The 18,754-nt window shown below is 45.6% G+C and overlaps 2 protein-coding genes across 3 annotated transcripts; both read right to left on the bottom strand.

Annotated features, from left to right (window-relative positions):
* Positions 1-4,884: 4,884 nt before the first annotated feature.
* LOC135986577 (glutathione S-transferase-like) lies at positions 4,885-11,612 on the bottom strand. 2 transcript variants are annotated; one of them, XM_065630688.1, is made up of 7 exons: positions 11,527-11,612; positions 9,128-9,237; positions 8,147-8,198; positions 7,578-7,710; positions 6,568-6,709; positions 5,589-5,720; positions 4,885-5,266 (listed from the first exon to the last, which is right to left on the bottom strand). In XM_065630688.1, the coding sequence occupies exons 2-7, from the start codon at positions 9,212-9,214 to the stop codon at positions 5,147-5,149; spliced, it is 666 nt and encodes a 221-aa protein (XP_065486760.1). In that variant the 5' UTR covers positions 9,215-9,237; positions 11,527-11,612; the 3' UTR covers positions 4,885-5,146. The 2 variants fall into 2 exon arrangements, with proteins under 2 accessions (XP_065486760.1, XP_065486759.1); XM_065630687.1 differs by having other exon boundaries at positions 9,128-9,234; positions 11,527-11,609.
* Positions 11,613-13,420: 1,808 nt separating this feature from the next.
* On the bottom strand, positions 13,421-18,622 carry LOC135986646 (glutathione S-transferase-like). Its single transcript, XM_065630870.1, has 6 exons — positions 18,517-18,622; positions 17,520-17,571; positions 15,183-15,315; positions 14,169-14,310; positions 13,863-13,994; positions 13,421-13,540 (listed from the first exon to the last, which is right to left on the bottom strand). The coding sequence occupies exons 1-6, from the start codon at positions 18,601-18,603 to the stop codon at positions 13,421-13,423; spliced, it is 666 nt and encodes a 221-aa protein (XP_065486942.1). The 5' UTR covers positions 18,604-18,622.
* Between the last annotated feature and the right edge of the window lie 132 nt (positions 18,623-18,754).

Raw genomic sequence — 18,754 nt, forward strand, 5'->3', positions numbered from 1 at the left:
CCCCCGCATCCATCAGGGGACGGAGATTCTCCTTAGCCCTCCTCTTGTTGCTGATATATTTATAGAAACATTTCTTGTTGCCTTTCACAGTGGTGGCCAGGCTCAGCTCTGGTTGGGCTTTGACCGTTCCGATTTTCTCCCTGCTTAACCTCACAGAGTTCTTGCATTCCTCCTGAGCGGCCTGCCCCTCCTTCCAAAGGTTATAAATTCTCTTTTTATTCCTAAATTCCAGCCACAGCTCTCTATTCAGCCAGGCCGGCCTTCTTCCCCACAGGCTCACCTTCCGGCACACGGGGACAGCCTGCTCCTGCGCCTCTAAGCTTATCTTCTTGAAGAGAGACCAGCCTTCCTGCACTCCTTTGTCCTTCAGGTCTGTCTCCCAAGGGACTCTGCCAACCAGCCTTCTGAACAGGTCAAAGGCTGCCCTTTGGAAGTCCAAAGTAGCAGTTCTGCTGACCACCCTTCTAACTTCTTCAAGGATAGTAAACTCAATCATTTAATGATTGCTCTACCTAAGGAGACCTCCCATGGTCACGTTGCCCATGAGCCCTTCTCTATTTATAAGTGGAAGATCCAGTGGGGCTCCTTCCCCGCTAGGCTCACTAACCAGCAGTAATCTCAGCTGTAATCTCAGGATACAGTTTACTGCTTAATCAGGTATACGATATAAACTTGGCAATTGCTGGGCTTTCTCCAGCAGCTATTACACTGCATTATATAGGTTTCTTGTTGGTTGGTTGGTTGGTTTGTTTTTTACCCCATTGTAAGCATTCAATCTCATTTACAACACTCCCTGCTCCTCTTATTTCTTTAGGCAAGCACCCAAAGATGCGGAATTTGATTTTGACTCTGGTAACATTAGAGTTGCCTTTACCACGGACAGAGCCAAGGTGCAATATCTGCTTGGTTCAATTTTAATTCTTTGCTGGAATTTAAAGCAATAATAGTTTCTAGACAGACTGTCATCCCCCCTTCAGAACCAGTGCATGCGCATCAGCAGCAAACATGTAGACAGTGACTGGTTTACAATGGCTTCACAGTTATTAACATTGTGTCAACAATAAAGCTGAAGCATTAACAGCAGCACAAGCAAATTGCAAAAGAAAAAAAAATGCTCATTGTAAATAACATGTCATCTTCTCTACAATAGGAAGAAGAGGGTGAGAGACAGAGACACCACGCCACACTTCTGAGATCTAAATTTCTTGGGTTTTAAATCTCTTCACCTAGAAAGCAGTTGATGAATAATTTAACATTTGATGCACATAACCATCTTAGTAAAAAAATACCTACAAGTATTTAATCCATGAACCCCAGTCACTGACTTAGTTTCAAGTACACTAATTCCCTATGCACGTCCAAAATCCAAAAAGCTTACCTTGTACCCGGTGTAATTCGCTCTAAACTCTCAGCAGCTTTGTCTTGAGATTATATAGGCCTCTAGCCCCTCCCTACAAATAATTGCACACAGTTCTCTGACAATGGGAAACTCGTATCTCATATAGCAATAATAAAAAAATAGATCTGTTTAGTCACTTAGAACCTACAGAAAATAACTTCCTGACTCATGCTATGTACAAATCTGAGGTTCATGAGAGTTCATGATCATTGCAAACATCTGTGCCAGCAGAAAATTGTATGCTTCCCATTTTCATTGTTTGGCAACCTGCTGGGTGAAAATAATCGTAACAGCTGAAAAGCTCCCATGATTTAAAAAAATAATGTGGTAGCAATCAAAATTTTATTTTAATATTTTATTTTTTGTCACCTTTAGCAGATTGCTGCCTTACATAAGTCACATCAACTAATTCAGCTTGAATCCTTCATAAGCTTCCTTCTCTTACTTAGAGATGGAGGATATTCTTTCAGGACATTTTTATCTGCTGAATTTCATTCCTGGACATCACAGAAGATTTTTTTCTGTGTCTGTCAAAAATGGTTCTCTGAATTCGACCTGGTGAAAACGCATGCCAAAGACAACTGTAGGAGACAGTGAATGAAGAGCGGCATCGGAAGGCAGACTGCCCTCTGCACCCTGGACCACGTTCTTCTGATAACTCTGTTGACTTCCAGGAGTCAATACAGCAGAAACTCCCGTGCACCATCCTGCCTGTCTAATCCAGTTGATTAACAGTTGTAGATATTGCCTGCAGGCAAGGTCAACGTGCGATACAAAAATCTGCTGAATCACTCTGAACATAACTGTGAACTGGGATATTATTCTTGTATTACACAGGGAAGTTGTATGAACTGTAGTCTATCAAACAAAAAAAAGAGTTTTTACAGTATAGGGGGCTCTCTACTTCAGGTGCTTCCCATAGACATTGTATTTTGCTGCTATGTAGCTGAAAACGATCCTCTTCTCATCGGTCTCCACAACTGGTGCCTGTTAGACCAAGGTGTTCCATGGCTGACATTAAAATAAGTGGCATTATTTATTTAGAGCTAGAACCACACAAGGACAAGGCTTCAGAACGGTCACCACTGCAACGTCTTGTCTTTCAGGAGATGCCCAGCTCCCAGATGGAGCGCTCTGTATCCCATATGGCACCTGAGGAGATTCAGCCTTCACAGAATGGGACTGACAGCACATCCTATAGCCTCTGCCTTCTGGTTCATGCTCTTTTCTTTCTTATTTCCCTCTGTCCCCTTCTTACATTTGGGAAGTTCTTCTCTCCAGCCTCTGAGAGCCCGCAGCGGGGCTCGGTCACCTATGCAGAGGTGTCCACACCACTGTGCACGTTCCAGGGCATCCTCTGGTCCCCAGCCGCTGCTGCAGAGAGCCCGGCGCTGCGGACCGCACCACGGCAGGACAAACAGCCCTGCAGGGATGCAGGGATGTCACCGAGAGCCCTGCTATCTGTGCTCTGTGCAGCAGAAACCCACTCTTGGTATTTCTAGAGAAGCACAAGCTGCCCACATTTTGTTTTCTGTTGACATCTGGCCTGAATTGGTTTGTTCATGTTTTGTACTGGAACAAAACTCTGCCTGAGAATTTGCTTGCTTGAGAAGGGACTGCTTTCCCCTCTGGCTCCCGGGAGCGCTGATGTTTGCTGTTAGCACAGGGGTTTTTAAGAGTAAAAGATCAAACGGCACTGCCGGAAAGGGTGTTTCCGGCACTGTTGGACAGACATGACTTACCACGCAGCAGCGAGCACCATGTGAGTGATGACTGAACCTTTTTCTGCACAGATATGTGCACCAAGGTGTGTCTGGTAGTGTTTCAGAAATCCAAACTCACTCTTAAGTAGTTTGGCTGGATTAATCATTTGTAGGCCTGGCCAGGATAAGCTCTAGGAGATATGCAAGGTCCAGTGACTACTCCTGCAAGGACTTGACATCCACTGTGTTAGAGAACTGCAAGGTAAGAAAATATGCTTTCAAGCATGAAAGTTAGCGACACTGTAGACCTACCTAACCTGGTAGACACCTACGCCTAGTCTAGCTGTCCAGTGTCTTTTACGTAAGTGTCAATTCAGGTCTAAATTCAGGAGGAATCCCTCATCATGCACTTGAGCTACGTTGGACATTCGAACTACTCAAAAGGATGCTGTCTCAGCTGCGCGGTTAAAAATTGAGACGAAGCCAGTCCCTGCAACCTTTCCTTAGGGGTAGAAGAGAGGAGTCTTCAGCGTGTGATTTATCCCAACACTGACATTCCCTAACCTATCAGAGGTTTCCATCAAGATTTCAGGAAAGTCCTCTTCAACACACGCACTAGCCTAAATAAAAGTGAAAAATACAATACAGTCTGTCTCCTAATTTAACAGGACTTTTGGAAATGTCACTTCACTGAGCTTGTAAAGTGTTTTGGAAAATGCTGTAGAAGTGTCATTTGTATCTTGCATGCCTGAAGGCATCCAGTCTCTTAAGCACTCTAGGTCCAGAGTGACCATCCAGGAGTTAAAACTAGGGGAAATCTCAAAGACACCCTAATAACTTAGGAGTGAGTGTTCACCTCAGCTGCTGGGCACCAGCTTGCTTCCATTTAGCCTCTTCCTTTAAAACAATAAGGCATAAATATACATATACTTCTTTAGACATGATATTGCTTTATTGACAAAGCACTGGAAAATGTTTTTTGTCATCAGGCTTTGTGAATTTCCTCTCTATATGAAACACATCAGAGCTATATTAATTTGGGTTGGAGCTGTGTTCAAAATTATGAGCTAATATTTAAAATGTACTTGCAAGGGATATAGCTGCACACACAAACTGTTGCATCGTATTGTATTAGCAGGGGCAATAGGGACTGTAGAGAAGGGAGACTCAGATGTGCCTAATGAGACCTGCTGGGATATGCCCAGTGCCGCCATGCTGCAGAACTGACGTGCAGCTCCGGTGTTCCATGTTGTTTAAAACAAAGGTCCCATTTGTTGTCGTTTTTCTAAGCTGTTGCTACCTGTATTCAACACACTTGAAAAGCGCAGCTCACACATTATGTCGCATAATGCTGCTGCAGAAAAACATTGCGTTTTTTCCTTTCTTGATGCTAAGACTTGGTCCAGCTGCATGACGTTACTTATAAAGAAACTGTTGGCATTAGCAAGAGTTTTAGTGCCCTGAGTTTGCCCAGCCTGAAACCACCAGTACTAGACCATTAGTTGGTTTTAGGGCACTGGCTAGGGTACATTTTAGGGTACATTTACGTACTTGGTTGGTTTGGTCTTAAATAATACACATATTTATGCGTTCAACTGTCTTGCTATCCTCTCAGTAGTAGAGCTTTGATAGAAGTGATTATAACGTACAACTCACATGCAACTTATAAGCTCTCTTCATTTTCCAGCAGCTCTTGGGAATGCCAGAAAGACAGAACCAGAGAACCCTTAGGTGTGTAAGTAGCAGCAAGAAGTCATGGAACAACCTGGTCTTCATTGCCAATAGTAAGACTTTATTTCAGGTATTCTCTTAAGTAATTTAAGACATTATTGTTGTCCAGTGTACCTCCTAATTCAGTGAACTATTTCATTTGCTGGCATGCTCACGCAGATTTATATTGGAAGTGTTTGCAGTAGGCTAAAACCAGTGCTGTACCTAAGGAAAAAGAAATCAAAAACTTTTTCACTGTTTTCATTCATTTCACTTCACCACTCTCAGCAAACACGACAGCCATGATAGAGTTTCCGTGGGTTTAGGTTGCTGCTCAGTAGAAAATTTTCAGGATGTCTGCTACATCTTCTTGTCGTGGTGGTGGTTTCCTCTGGCTGCCAGGCTGCAGGAATTTCTTTATTGTGGGGACACTGCTTATTCTTGCTTTAAAACTCTACAAAACAAAACCAAACCAGTACTGTGCTTAAGAACTATGGTAACTGTCAGACGTTTCAATGTTATCCATGCTCTAAAAATAACATTGTGCATTGATCCTGCAGAAGAACCTACATGCTTCACCCTATTATACTTTTGTGGCTACAGTGACAGAAGGCAGCAATAACCATCAGTAGTTGGGGTCAGCTAAAATTACTTTGGATGTTTGGTTTTGTCTTTCATTTCTTTCCCCACCCTCCCACTCCCCCGTATTTCTCAGCCAGTTTTCATCAGTGGCCCTGCTTTGATTCACTCTCCATTAAAACCGTCCATTCTGTTACCTGCAAGAGAGGAAACTGGGCAAGGATATCAGGCTTGCATTCTTCTGCCATTAAAAGGATTTCAAGTAATTGCACATCTGCCCTGCTAAACCGGTTGCCAACAAGAAAGTCTTGTCCATGCTCTTTCAAAACCTAAAAACAGAGAACCAGAAGCAGATGTGATTTTTTTTTTTCTTCAAAGCAAGGTCATAAACTCCATGGAGTTATCCTTGAAAGAAGAAAATGCAATAAGAACATCTGTAGTGCAAAGGAATGATCTGACCACACTGTCATCCCTGCATCATTTATCAGTGCTTTCTCTTTCGCATTCTTCTGGCGGCTCAGCTGTATCTATCCTGCCTTCAGTTCTGTAGCTCATGTAATCAGCGCCGCTGTGTTGAAAGCTAAGCTTTATGGGATAAAACCATCTCTGCAAATGCCTACAAAATTTACATCAGGCTTAAGTTCAGCACAGGGCATAGCAAGAGTATCTTGGATTGTTTCAAATTAAGGGCAGCTCCCTGAGTTCTCACCTGTTTCTTCTTCAGTTTTGGGAATATTGCCTTGAGAGCTCTCCTTATGTAACTTGTGCCTCGTGCTCTTGACACCCAGCTAATCCAGTCTTCATTTTAGTACAGAAGGAGCTGTCATGCACTACACAGCACGTATGGTACAGGGAGTTCTGCACATTAGGAGCAAACTTTATGTAAAAGCTGATGCTATAGTGTCTTTTGTCTGAAGCAACATCCAGACTGAAACATGGACGTTTGGGAGCTCAGTGTTCCCTGGGTTTTGCAGCTCTGCGTCTCTCCCACATTTGTAGTGCTGTGTGTCCCCTCTGCAGTGTGCTGTCTCCATCCTTGTGCCAGTCCCACAAAAACCACAGCATTTATATTTTAAAGTGGCAATTTTTGTTCCCTGTCTCACTCAATAAGTGTAGATCCAGAACGGAGTTTTAGGAAAACAATATTAATTAAGCTGCTACATCTTTGCCACCTACCTTCTCAAAGACCGGGAAGTATCTGTTTGTGGCCTTGTCCAAAATAGTAGCTAATTGTTGCTCCTTTTTATCTGCTGGTCCGTAATCATAGGTTATGATTAACTCATTCAGATCAAATAATCCTTCCACGTACATATCAATTCTGAAATGAAGAGATCCAGCTGGTCAAGTCAAACACAGGAGGTCTGAATGGCACGACATCTACCAGCAATAACCCCACTGAGATGCTGGGAACTCTCCACCTCTTCTATCCAGCATGCACAGCTTGGAGCAGTTCCCCCCGAGTGCAGTAGCTTCAGGGGAAAAGTGGGAGTGTGGTAAAAGACAAGTGCAAATTGCCTCACCAAAAACAAAAGGACTGCACCACGTCCATTTTTCACTACGAGTGATACTTCTCTGTATTAAGTGGGTTTCTTTGAACCCAAGTACAAAAGTGGCATGTGTGTCATCCAAACTTGTGTTAAAAGTCCAATCGGACACGGTAAGTTACACAGTAGGTCTATACAGTTCCTGAAAAAGATCCTAAAATATGTTTTTCTGTGCTAATTAAGTTGAGGCATTTAAAAATACTTCAAGTCAAACCATGTGCCTTAAGAGTCCTATCCTTTAATCAGCAGTTAATAATTCTAATTGTGATTCCTGGTTGTTATTAGAGAGAGGGTTTTTGTTTCCATCAAAGACATTTCTCTGAACCTGATGTGGTGAAAATCCCTGCTGCTGACAACTGCAGGAGAAAACGCAAAGTTGTGTCAGGGAGACAGTCTGCCCTCTGCACTCCCGACTGCTTTCTTCTGATGACTGTATTGACCTTGGGCCTCCACAAACTCCCTTGCTGCATCTTGCCTATCTAATCGAGCTGCTGTTGCAACATCACCTGGAGCCACAGTCAGCACGTGCCACGTGAAAAACTGTTGTATCACCCTGAATCTCACTGCGAGCTGGGATATTCCTGTGTTACGCAGAGAGGTAGGATGGACTGTAGTCTAACAAAGGCGGTACTGCTACCGTACAGGGCTCTCTCCTTCAGGTCCTTCCCGTAGAGGTTGTACTTTGCTGCTATGTAGTTGAGGATGGCTCTGGTCTGCACCATCTTCATCCCATCCATCTCCACCATGGGCACTTGCTGAAACAGCAGGAATCCATCTAGGGCAAAGGGGACAAGACAAGGAGACATTCAGTCTGTGAGTGAGAACCATTAGTGGATGTTTGGCAAAGTAACCACACATACTATTTTTTATTTAGAATCATAGACTCATTTAGGTTGGAAAAGACCCTTAAGATCATTGAGTCCAGCCATTACCCTAGAACTGAAGTATGTTTTCTGTCTATGCTTTGGTAAGTATTATGGAAATCTGTACTATTTAAAGGCTTGACAACATATGATGAGAATATAAATGCATATAATAATATCTTTGTGACTGGGTGGATGATGCCATCTAACGCTGCAGGGAGCAGCTGTGATACCCCATGTACAATCTAGTCTAGTTTTTCTTTTTAAGAGACATAAGACGCCGTAGGCTTTTTAAGACAAGCTACTGTTCTTGTTATTAAAAATTATTAACAAGTGAAGAAAACTTACCCTTCCTTAACTTTGTCAGATCATCCTTTGTTTTCATAAAACATTCTTCAAACTGCAGGAAATACAGAAGAAAAGTTGTGTTGTCACTGCATGTTTCATGTTTTATCAATAGCTTCTGCTTTGCATGAGACAGTGAAGGCACAAAGAGCTGTGTCTGGGGGAAGCAATAGCTTTAAAAATCTATTTTGCCTCTGTCACATTGTCTCCTCTTCCTTCTCCCATGTGGTTCATATTTTTGTGCAGGTAAGATTTCTCTAAAGCTCAGGTGACTGAAAGGCACAAACCCCTGTCTGCCAAACAAACGAGGACCACGCCGCTTCTGTTGTCAGTGCCGGCAAGAGACAGTGTAGGCAGAGGAGGGGATAAGTAAATTCACACTGCAACAGCAGCACTGTGTTATAGGTCCTTGGCCACAAGCTGGCAAATGGACGGACAAAGAGAAGAGATGATGTGCCCCATGCGGCTTTCTGCACAGTGCCCATCACCATGACAAAACCTCACAGCTCTTAAATCACTCCCTCTCCCATTTAATATCAGAAACTGTAAGAGGTAAAAAGAATTAGTGGTGTTTTTTATGATATGCAATAACTTCAGGGATGAGCTATATGTTAATAGGCATAATAATTTTTTGCTATTTTGAACACCAGGATTTAATTGGAGGCCTTCAGAGTTAAAAGTCCTGGACGCTTGTGATCAGAAGTTAAGCAGCCAGGTTCTTCTTCTATGGTTATAACTTTTTTCTGTCACTAGCTACAGGGGAGAGGCATTTATGGTGCTACCAGTAGGGTTGGCACATGATGCTTGGAAGTGAAACGGGAACCCTAAGCCCTCCTGCTTACAAGTAAGCTGGTGGTCATCGTTGGCTTGGTCAGCAATGCCCTAAATACAGAGCTTGAAACTTCTGGTCACTCACATTTTTTATATGGAACAGTGAAAAGATGTATTTGTCACACACTCCGAGAATAAAAAAGAAAGACAAACCTCCACCCCGGCTGCTGCCAGTAACCATCGTATCGGCTCCATTCGGCCTCGTGTGCTGACATAGTGCAGCTTGGGTTTCGCAGCCATGTTTCTATGTGCCTGATTTCCTACGGTTTGAAATAAAGAAGTAAGATTTGCAAAATAAAGATTCAGAATGCTGCTTTTGAGTCTCTAACTAGTTCTTAAGCATTGTTCAAAGTTGCCTTGTTTGAAACCAATTTATGGTCCAAGACTCTCTTCAATTTAGTATAGTACAAAACTATACTGAGATGCTACTTGTCATTTTGCCTTAAGATGTCTTTTATGTGAGTAGTTTAGCTAAGCAGAACTCTGAGATTGGCCCGTGTCAGAAAACAAGCAAATGAAAACTTCCTGGCATCCCAAAGCGTTCTGCTCTGACCAAAAAGCAGGGTATGCGAGATACGCTGCTCTGTTTATTTTGGCATTATCTCAGGATACAGTTTACTGTTTAATCAGGTATACAATATAAAATCAGCAATTGCTGTGTTTTCTCCAGTAGTTATTATGCTGCATTATAAAGTGATATAAGGGATTGGGGGTTTTTTTATGCCATTGTAAGCATTCGATCTCATTTGCAACACTCCCTCCTCCTCTTATTTCTTTGGGCAGGACCCGGCACTTGGCCTTGTTAAACCTCAGACAACTGGCCTCAGCCCCACGATCCAACTGGTCCAGATCCCTCTGTATGGCCTTCCTACCCTCCAGCAGATCAACACTCCCACCCAATTTGGTTTCATCTGCAAATTTACTAAGGGTGCACTCAATCCCCTCACTCAGATAATTGATAAAGAGATTAAACAGAACTGGGCCCCGTACTGATCCCCGGGGAACAACACTCGTGACCGGCCACCAACTGGATTTGGCTCCATTCACCACAACTCCTTTGGCCCAGCCACCCAGCCAGTTCTTTACCCAGCACTACAAGGACAGGCCAGCATCAGCAGAAAGAACAAATTTCCCTGACCTCTCCCTGAAGCAGAGGTAGAGCCCATAAGGACGAGCCCAGCCAGAGCCCTGCTTGCCAGAGCTCACCGCTCCACTCCCAACAGCCAGGAAAGCTGAAGAGCAGAGCAAGTGTCAGTGGAAAAAAGTTCAGATATCAACATAACTTGTACTTGTTCATCACAGTTCTGTGTGGGGACTGGCCAAGGCTTGAGTCTTCTTGCTCGGGTACGAAAAAGCTTACATTTTCCCGGAACTGCACTGCTTAAGGACTGAACGCTTACACAGGGTGGCAAAGTACTTTGGTGACACTATTAGTGCTCTGCCAGGAATACCCCTTTGTAAAGCAATGAGCCATAAAAGAGTAGCCAAGCTGGTAAATGATCTTTGTTAAACAGCAACGCTGGACCTGAAAAGAAATCACAAACTTTCTTGACGTTCTAGCGGATCTGACCTTCCTTGGACCTCAGCCAGGTAGTTGCCAGAGTAACGGCTACCGCTGTGATCACTGTATTAAAAGGTCCCTTTGTCCAAAATCATTCAGGCACCAGCCTTCCAATGAGAAACAAGGTAAGTGAAATTAACGGCAAGCTCATAGCGGGCTGCAAGATCTTAAACATCCTTCCTAACTGGACGTGGACCCCAAAGCAGCTCCTTGCACCACTCTGCTCCTCACACACAGTGCCCTTCCAGCACAGGCCTCGCACTGCGCTGGGCCCGGCTCGCTCTCCAGACACTCTTCAGACTAATTGCTAATCAGCGTGTGGTTCCTACCAGGATCCAGGCCAAGTCTGGGCTCGAAAAGCCTTCCTTCCACCCCCTGGGCTACGAGGAGCGTTTGAACGAGGTGAACGGCCAATTCCCCCGAGAGATGTTTAAACCTTTCACTCCAACCAGCAGCTCGGGTTCAGATGCCCCGCTGATCGCACCCAGAGCCAGACACAACCCCGCTCCGCGCACGCCCACCCCCCGGCCTGGGCTCCTGCTGCCGGGGACCAGGTGGCGTCACCCCGCACGCCCACCCCGGCCAGCGCCGCACGACGCCCAAGGGCCTTCCCGAAGCAAAGGCCGCTCTGCCACGGACCCGCCTTCCGCCCTCCCGCCAGGGGCCCGGCTGGCGGACGCAGCCCCGGCAGGCGGGCTCCGACCCCTGCGCGGCTGGCCCGGGAGGACAGGCAGCCCGGCCCTGCCCTGCCCTCCTTCCCTCCACACCGCGCCACGGCGCGAATCGCTCCCGCGGCTCCGCAGAGGCGGCAGCGCACGGCCCCGCGGCCGGCGGTCAGCCCGGGGAGCAGCTGCCCGCCCTGCGCCCCCGCTTCGCAGCAGCAATTCACAGCGGGGCCACCTCCGCCGCCGCCCCCATCCGCCCCGCGGAGCCGCCGACCCCCGCAGCAGCCCCCCGCAGCAGCCCCCCGCCCGCCGCTGGCAGCACCCACCGCACCACCGCCTGAGCTCCGGCTCCACCAACTCCCCGCCCGCTGCGCGACCCAAGCCCCGGCCCGCCGAGCAGTGGCCGCCCCGCCCCTCAGCGGCCCCGCTGCTGCTCCCAGCGGCGGCGCAGCCTGCCCGCCCCCGCCCTCCCAAAGGCCCGGCGACCGCGGCCTCGCGGAATCGTGCAATAGTTTGGCTTGGAAGGGGCCCTTAAAGACCATCTAGTCCATCCCCCCTGCCGCAGTAAATGTCAAAATGACCTAGTGATTCCTGTTGCTGGCCACATGAGCTGCCTCATGGTACTGGTAAGAATGTCCCGAGTCTCTTTGAAGAAACACAGACTTACTGATAAATCGTGGACTGAAGGACAAGAGGATGGCAGAGTGAGGGGGATAAACAGAAACGTCAGCAAAAACCAGAAGACCGGCGATTTTTTCCTACGAAGACCCCCGGGTTCAGATAAAGGACACACTGAGGAAGAGGAGAGCCTGCATCCTTGCGACCACCAGATGGGGAAAGAAGACCCTGTGTGTGTGTCGAGTGAGTTCATCTATCACACTGCCACGAGCAGGGCCATCGTCAACTAGATCGGGTTGCTCAGAGCCCCGTCCAGCCCGGCCTTGAATGTTTCCAGCGATGGGGCATCTACCACCTCTCTGGGCAACCTGGGCCAGTGATTCGCCACCCTTACTGTAAAATTTCGCCAAGGGCCAGTGTCCCGCAGTTAAACCGCATCTCTAAGTCCTGCAAGCGTAGCTGAGGGAAAAGCCACCTCAGCCTTGTCCCCGAAGGCTTGTGAAGCGACTTTCTCCGTGGGGCTGGCTTGGAGGCGAGCGGGGTGCTGCGGCTGCACCTCAGAGGGACACGGCAGCCAGGGCACGGGGGGCTGGAGAAAGGATTTGAGGCCCCCGAGACGGCGCGAGGGCGTCACAGGGATGACGTGACTGGGAAAGGGGCCTGGGCCACAGCCCCTGTGCAAGGGCTGCCAAGCTGCCGGCGTGCCAGGGACTCTGGCTCCGTGTGGCCAAAGGCTGGGGTGTGCGTGAGGGCTCCTAAAACCAGCTGGCTGTGCAGGGGCCCACACAGCAGAGAGTTGGCAGCCGCGGCCAAAGTTTCTGCCTTGAGTTTCTGACAGTGCCCAGCAGCTGCAAGTGCTGCCTGAATGCTTCGGTGAGGCAAGAGGGAAACAGCTCTTGCAACAACGCTGAGTAATATGTGCTCTGCTGCGGAAAAACATTGTGTTTTTTCCTTTCTTGCTGCTAAAAACTGGCCCAGCTGCATGACATTGTTTATAAAGAAACTGTTGGCGTTAGCAAGAGTTTTAGTGCCCTGAGTTTGCCCAGCCTAAAACCGCCAGTACTAGACCATTAGTTGGTTTTAGGGCACTGGCTGTTGCACTTACATACTTGGTTGATTTGGTCTTAAATAATACACATATTTATGCGTTCAACTGTCTTGCTATCCTCTCAGTAGTAGAGCTTTGATAGAAGTGATTATAAGGTACCACTCACATGCAACTTATAAGCTCTCTTCATTTTCCAGCAGCTCTTGGGAATGCCAGAAAGACAGAACCAGGGAACCCCTAGGTGTGTAAGTAGCAGCAAGAAGTCATGGAACAACCTGGTCTTCATTGCCAATAGTAAGACTTTATTTCAGGTATTCTCTTAAGTAATTTAAGACATTTTTGTTGTCCAGTGTACCCCCTAATTCAGTGAACTATTTCATTTGCTGGCATGCTCACGCAGATTTATATTGGAAGTGTTTGCGGTAGGCTAAAATCAGTGCTGTACCTAAGGAAAAAGAAATAAAAAACTTTTTCACTGTTTTCATTCATTTGGCTTCACCACTATCAGCAAATGCAATGAACATGATAGAGTTTCTGTGGGTTTAGGTTGCTGCTCAGTAGAAAATTTTCATGATTTCTGGTATATCTTCTTGTCGTGGTGGTGGTTTCCTCTGGCTGCCAGGCTGCAGGAATTTCTTTATTGTGGGGACACTGCTTATTCTTGCTTTAAAACTCTACAAAACAAAACCAAACCAGTACTGTGCTTAAGAACTATGGTAACTGTCAGACGTTTCAATGTTATCCATGCTCTAAAAATAACATTGTGCATTGATCCTGCAGAAGAACCTACATGCTTCACCCTATTATACTTTTGTGGCTACAGTGACAGAAGGCAGCAATAACCATCAGTAGTTGGGGTCAGCTAAAATTACTTTGGATGTTTGGTTTTGTCTTTCATTTCTTTCCCCACCCTCCCACTCCCCCGTATTTCTCAGCCAGTTTTCATCAGTGGCCCTGCTTTGATTCACTGTCCATTAAAACTGTCCATTCTGTTACCTGCAAGAGAGGAAACTGGGCAAGGATATCAGGCTTGCATTCTTCTGCCATTAAAAGGATTTCAAGTAATTGCACATCTGCCCTGCTAAGCTGGTTGCCAACAAGAAAGTCTTGTCCATGCTCTTTCAAAACCTAAAAACAGAGAACCAGAAGGAGATGTGATTTTTTTTTTCTTCAGAGTAAGATCATAAACTCCATGGAGTTATCCTTGAAAGAAGAAAGTGCAGAAAAAACATGTGTAGTGCAAACGAATGATCTGACCACACTGTGCAATATTAATTAAGCTGCTACATGTTTCCCACCTACCTTCTCAAAGACTGGGAAGTATCTGTTTGTGGCCTTGTCCACAATAGTAGCTAAATGTTGCTCCTTTTTATCTGCTGGTTGTATAAAATGCATGATGAGTAACTCATTCAGATCAAATAATCCTTCCACGTACATATCAATTCTGAAATGAAGAGATCCAGCTGGTCAAGTCAAACACAGGAGGTCTGAATGGCACGACATCTACCGGCAATAACCCCACTGAGATGTTGGGAACTCTCCGCCTCTTTTATCCAGCATGCACAGCTTGGAGCAGTTCCCCCCGAGTGCAGTAGCTTCAGGGGAAAAGTGGGAGTGTGGTAAAAGACAAGTGCAAAGTGCCTCACCAAAAACAAAAGGACTGCACCACGTCCATTTTTCACTACGAGTGATACTTCTCTGTATTAAGTGGGTTTCTTTGAACCCCAGTACGAAAGTGGCATGTGTGTCATCCAAACTTGTGTTAAAAGTCCAATCAGACATGGTAAGTTACACAGTAGGTCTATACAGTTCCTGAAAAAGATCCTAAAATATGTTTACCTGTGCTAATTAAGTTGAGGCATTTAAAAATACTTCAAGTCAAACCATGCGCCTTAAGAGTCCTATCCTTTATTCAGCAGTTAATAATTCTAATTGTGATTCCTGGTTGTTATTAGAGAGAGGGTTTTTGTTTCCATCAAAGACATTTCTCTGAACCTGATGTGGTGAAAATCCCTGCTGCTGACAACTGCAGGAGAAAACGCAAAGCTGTGTCAGGGAGACAGTCTGCCCGCTGCACTCCCGACTGCTTTCTTCTGATGACTGTATTGACCTTGGGCCTCCACGAACTCCCTTGCTGCATCTTGCCTATCTAATCGAGCTGCTGTTGCAACATCACCTGGAGCCACAGTCAGCACGTGCCACGTGAAAAACTGTTGTATCACCCTGAATCTCACTGCGAGCTGGGATATTCCTGTGTTACGCAGAGAGGTAGGATGGACTGTAGTCTAACAAACAAAGGCGGTGCTGCTACCGTACAGGGCTCTCTCCTTCAGGTCCTTCCCGTAGAGGTTGTACTTTGCTGCTATGTAGTTGAGGATGGCTCTGGTCTGCACCATCTTCATCCCATCCATCTCCACCATGGGCACTTGCTGAAACAGCAGGAATCCATCTAGGGCAAAGGGGACAAGACAAGGAGACATTCAGTCTGTGAGTGAGAACCATTAGTGGATGTTTGGCAAAGTAACCACACATACTATTTTTCATTTAGAATCATAGACTCATTTAGGTTGGGAAAGACCCTTAAGATAACATTGAGTCCAACCATTAACCTAGCGGTGCCAAAGCCACCACTAAACCATGTCCCTAAGCACCACATCTACATGTCTTCCAAATCCCCCCAGGGCTGGTGACTCAACCATTTCCCTGGGCAGCCTGTTCCAGGGCTTGATAACCCTTCTGGTGGCAATCTTCCTCATTCCCATAGCATGGATGGAAAATGCTTACCATGAAACCCAGAACCAACTTTTAGGGACATGCTAATAACTTTGTATTATATCAATCAGCTTCTTAAAGTTTCCTCAAATCTGAGGAAGCGCCCAAGTGCAGAACTTTCAGCAGTCAGACAGTGAAAAAGACAAGTCCTGCACTGCACAGCCCTAACTCACATGATTTTCATGGAGGTTAATATAGACGAGAAGAACCGAAGGATCTCACCTATAATGACCTGTGTTCTGTCATGCTTTGGTATTATGGAAATCTGTACTATTTAAAGGCTTGAAAACTTATGATGAGAATATAAATGCATATAATATATTTGTGACTACTATATTGACTTTATACAACAACACACATCTGTACAGGTGTGAAGCAGGAAATAATGGTATTTGACAAGAGCCAAATATCACTTGGTGTGAGACTGCAGCCATGTAAATCCCGTCCTGGTCTGCAGAAGCCCTATTCTGGCAAGGAAGAAGACAAAATACCCCCAGGAATGGATCAGAGAAGCAAGTCAGAGTATTTTCTTTATGGAATCATCTCTCTTGACTCAACTGCTCAGCTACGTCCATCTTTGTATCACAGAATCACAGAATGGTTGGAGTTGGAAGGGACCTCTGGAGATCATCTAGTCTCACCCCCCTGCTAAAGCAGGTTCACCCAGAGCAGATTGCTCAGGAATGTGTCCAGGCAGGTCTGGAATGTCTCCAGAGAAGGAGACTCCACAACCTCTCTGGGCAGCGTGTTCCACTGCTCTGGCACCCTCAAAGTAAAGAGGTTTTTCCAGTGTATGCCAAGCATGCAGAGAAATTGCTTGCTATTAACAGCCCTTTTTCATTTATGCTTGTGTCTCAAAATACTCTTTGAAAGCTGGCAGGGGGATCCAGTCATTTTTCCTAAAGGAGAGCAGGACTGCAAGTGCCAACCCTGGCTCAGGCATCTTTGAAAAGCCAAGTGGAGTGGAGCAACACAGACATGTAATTTCATTTGGAGGAAATAGAATACTTTCAGCTGGAAGGCACCTACAACAATCATCTAGTTCAACTGCCTGACCACTCCAGGGCTGGCCAAAAGTTCAAGCATGTTTTCAAGGGCATTGCCCAAATGCCTCTTACACAGTGACAGTCTTGGAATATCAAGCACCTCTCTAGGAAGCCTCTTCCACTGTTTGACCACCCTCTTGCTAAAGAAATGCTTCCTAATGTCCAGTCTAACCTCCCCTGGTGCAGCTCTGAACCATCCCCACGCGTCTTGTCAACTGGCTACCAGGGAGAAGAGATCGGCACCTCCCCTCCTAAATGTGAGCGTCATCTGCACAGGATGGAAGCTAAAGATAGCAAAGTGAGTAGCTGTCTTGAGAAACAGGAATGCATCAGAAGTACAGGTTAAATTCAGAAATGTGGAACTCTGGCTTCATACGGATTGTAACAAAACAGCTTTGTAGGCAACCTAAAATGCAAATGAATTTCAGGATGACCTGATGACAAAAACCTGTATTGTCGCAGGATGGGAGGCACAGTCACAAACTGAAACACAGGAGAGTCAATCACCTGGACTTAAGGAAAGGCTTTTTTACTGTGAGAGTTACTCAACATGGACGTGGGTTGTCCAGAGAGGCTGTGGAGTGGCCGTGCTGGAGGAGGGGATTTGGGACAGACGATCTCGAGAGGTCCTTTCTGACCTCAGCCCTTCTATGATTCAGTGAAGACTGAAACAACTGGGTGGATGATGCCATGTAATACTGCAGGGTGCAGCTGTGATACTCCATGTACACTCCAGTCTAGATTCTCTTTTTCAGAGACATAAGACTTCTTAGGCTTTTAAAGACAAGCTATTGTTATTGTTATTAAAAATCATTAACAAGTGAAGGAAACTTACCCTTCCTTAACTTTGTCAGATCATCCTTTGTTTTCACAAAACATTCTTCAAACTGCAGGAAATACAGAAGAAAAGTTGTGTTGTCACTGCATGTTTCATATTATATCAATAGCTTCTGCTTTGCATGAGGCAGTGAGGACACAAAGAGCTGTGTTTTGGGGAATTTTATGTTTAAAAAATAAATCCTATTTTGAAGCAATATCTTTAAAACTTTATTTTGCCTCTGCCACATTGTCTGCTCTTCCCTCTCCTATGTGGTTCATATTTTTGTGCAGGTAAGATTTCTCTAAAGCTCAGGTGACTGAAAGGCACAAACCCCTGTCTGCCGAACAAACAAGGACCACGCCGCTTCTGTTGTCAGTGCCGGCAAGAGACGGTGCAGGCAGAGGAGGGGATAAGCAAAGTCACGCTGCAACAGCAGCACTGTGTTATAGGTCCTTGGCCACAAGGCGGGAAATGACAGACAAAGAGAAAAGATAATGTGCCCCATGCAGCTTTCTGCCCAGTGCCCATCACCATGACAAAACCTCACAGCTCTTAAATCACTTCCACTCCCATTTAATATGAAAAATTGTAAGAAGTAAAAACAATTACTGGTTTTTTTATGATATGCAATAACTTCAGGGATGAGCTAGGTGTTAATAGGCATAATAATTTTTTGCTATTTTGAACACTGGAACTTAACCAGAGGCCTTCAGAATTAAAAATCCTGGACCCTTGTGATCAGAAGTTCTTCTTCTGTGGTTATAACTTTTTTCTGTCACTAGCTACAGGGGAGAGGCATTTATGGTGCTACCAGTAGGCCTGGCACATGATGCTTGGAAGTGAAACGGGAACCCTAAGCCCTCTTGCTTAAGGTAAGCTGGTGGTCATCGTTGGCTTGGTCAGCAATGCCCTAAACACAGAACTTGAAATTTCTGGTCACTCACATTTTTTATATGGAACAGTGAAAAGATGTATTTGTCACACACTCCGAGAATAAAAAAGAAAGACAAACCTCCACCCCGGCTGCTGCCAGTAACCATCGTATCGGCTCCATTCGGCCTCGTGTGCTGACATAGTGCAGCTTGGGTTTCGCAGCCATGTTTCTATGTGCCTGATTTCCTACGGTTTGAAGTAAAGCAGTAAGATTTGCAAAATAAAGATTCAGAATGCTGGTCTTGAGTCTCTAACCGATTCTTAAGCATTGTTCAAAGTTGCCTTGTTTGAAACCAATTTATGGTCCGAGACCCTCT

This window comes from Caloenas nicobarica, chromosome 3 (genome assembly GCF_036013445.1).
Source record: "Caloenas nicobarica isolate bCalNic1 chromosome 3, bCalNic1.hap1, whole genome shotgun sequence".
NCBI classification, from domain to species: Eukaryota; Metazoa; Chordata; class Aves; order Columbiformes; family Columbidae; genus Caloenas; species Caloenas nicobarica.

Excerpts from the sequence above, each read along its gene's own strand:
- LOC135986577 (XM_065630688.1), bottom strand. The coding sequence starts at position 9,214 with ATGGCTGCGAAACCCAAGCTGCACTATGTCAGCACACGAGGCCGAATG. Across the intron at positions 5,721-6,567 it reads ACTTCCCGGTCTTTGAGAAG|GTTTTGAAAGAGCATGGACA; the intron begins GTAGGTGGCAAA and ends CTCTGTTTTTAG. Across the intron at positions 5,267-5,588 it reads CCCAGTTTCCTCTCTTGCAG|AGTTTTAAAGCAAGAATAAG; the intron begins GTAACAGAATGG and ends TTTGTTTTGTAG.
- LOC135986646 (XM_065630870.1), bottom strand. The coding sequence starts at position 18,603 with ATGGCTGCGAAACCCAAGCTGCACTATGTCAGCACACGAGGCCGAATG. Across the intron at positions 15,316-17,519 it reads TCTGACAAAGTTAAGGAAGG|ATGGATTCCTGCTGTTTCAG; the intron begins GTAAGTTTCCTT and ends CCTTTGCCCTAG. Across the intron at positions 13,995-14,168 it reads ACTTCCCAGTCTTTGAGAAG|GTTTTGAAAGAGCATGGACA; the intron begins GTAGGTGGGAAA and ends CTCTGTTTTTAG.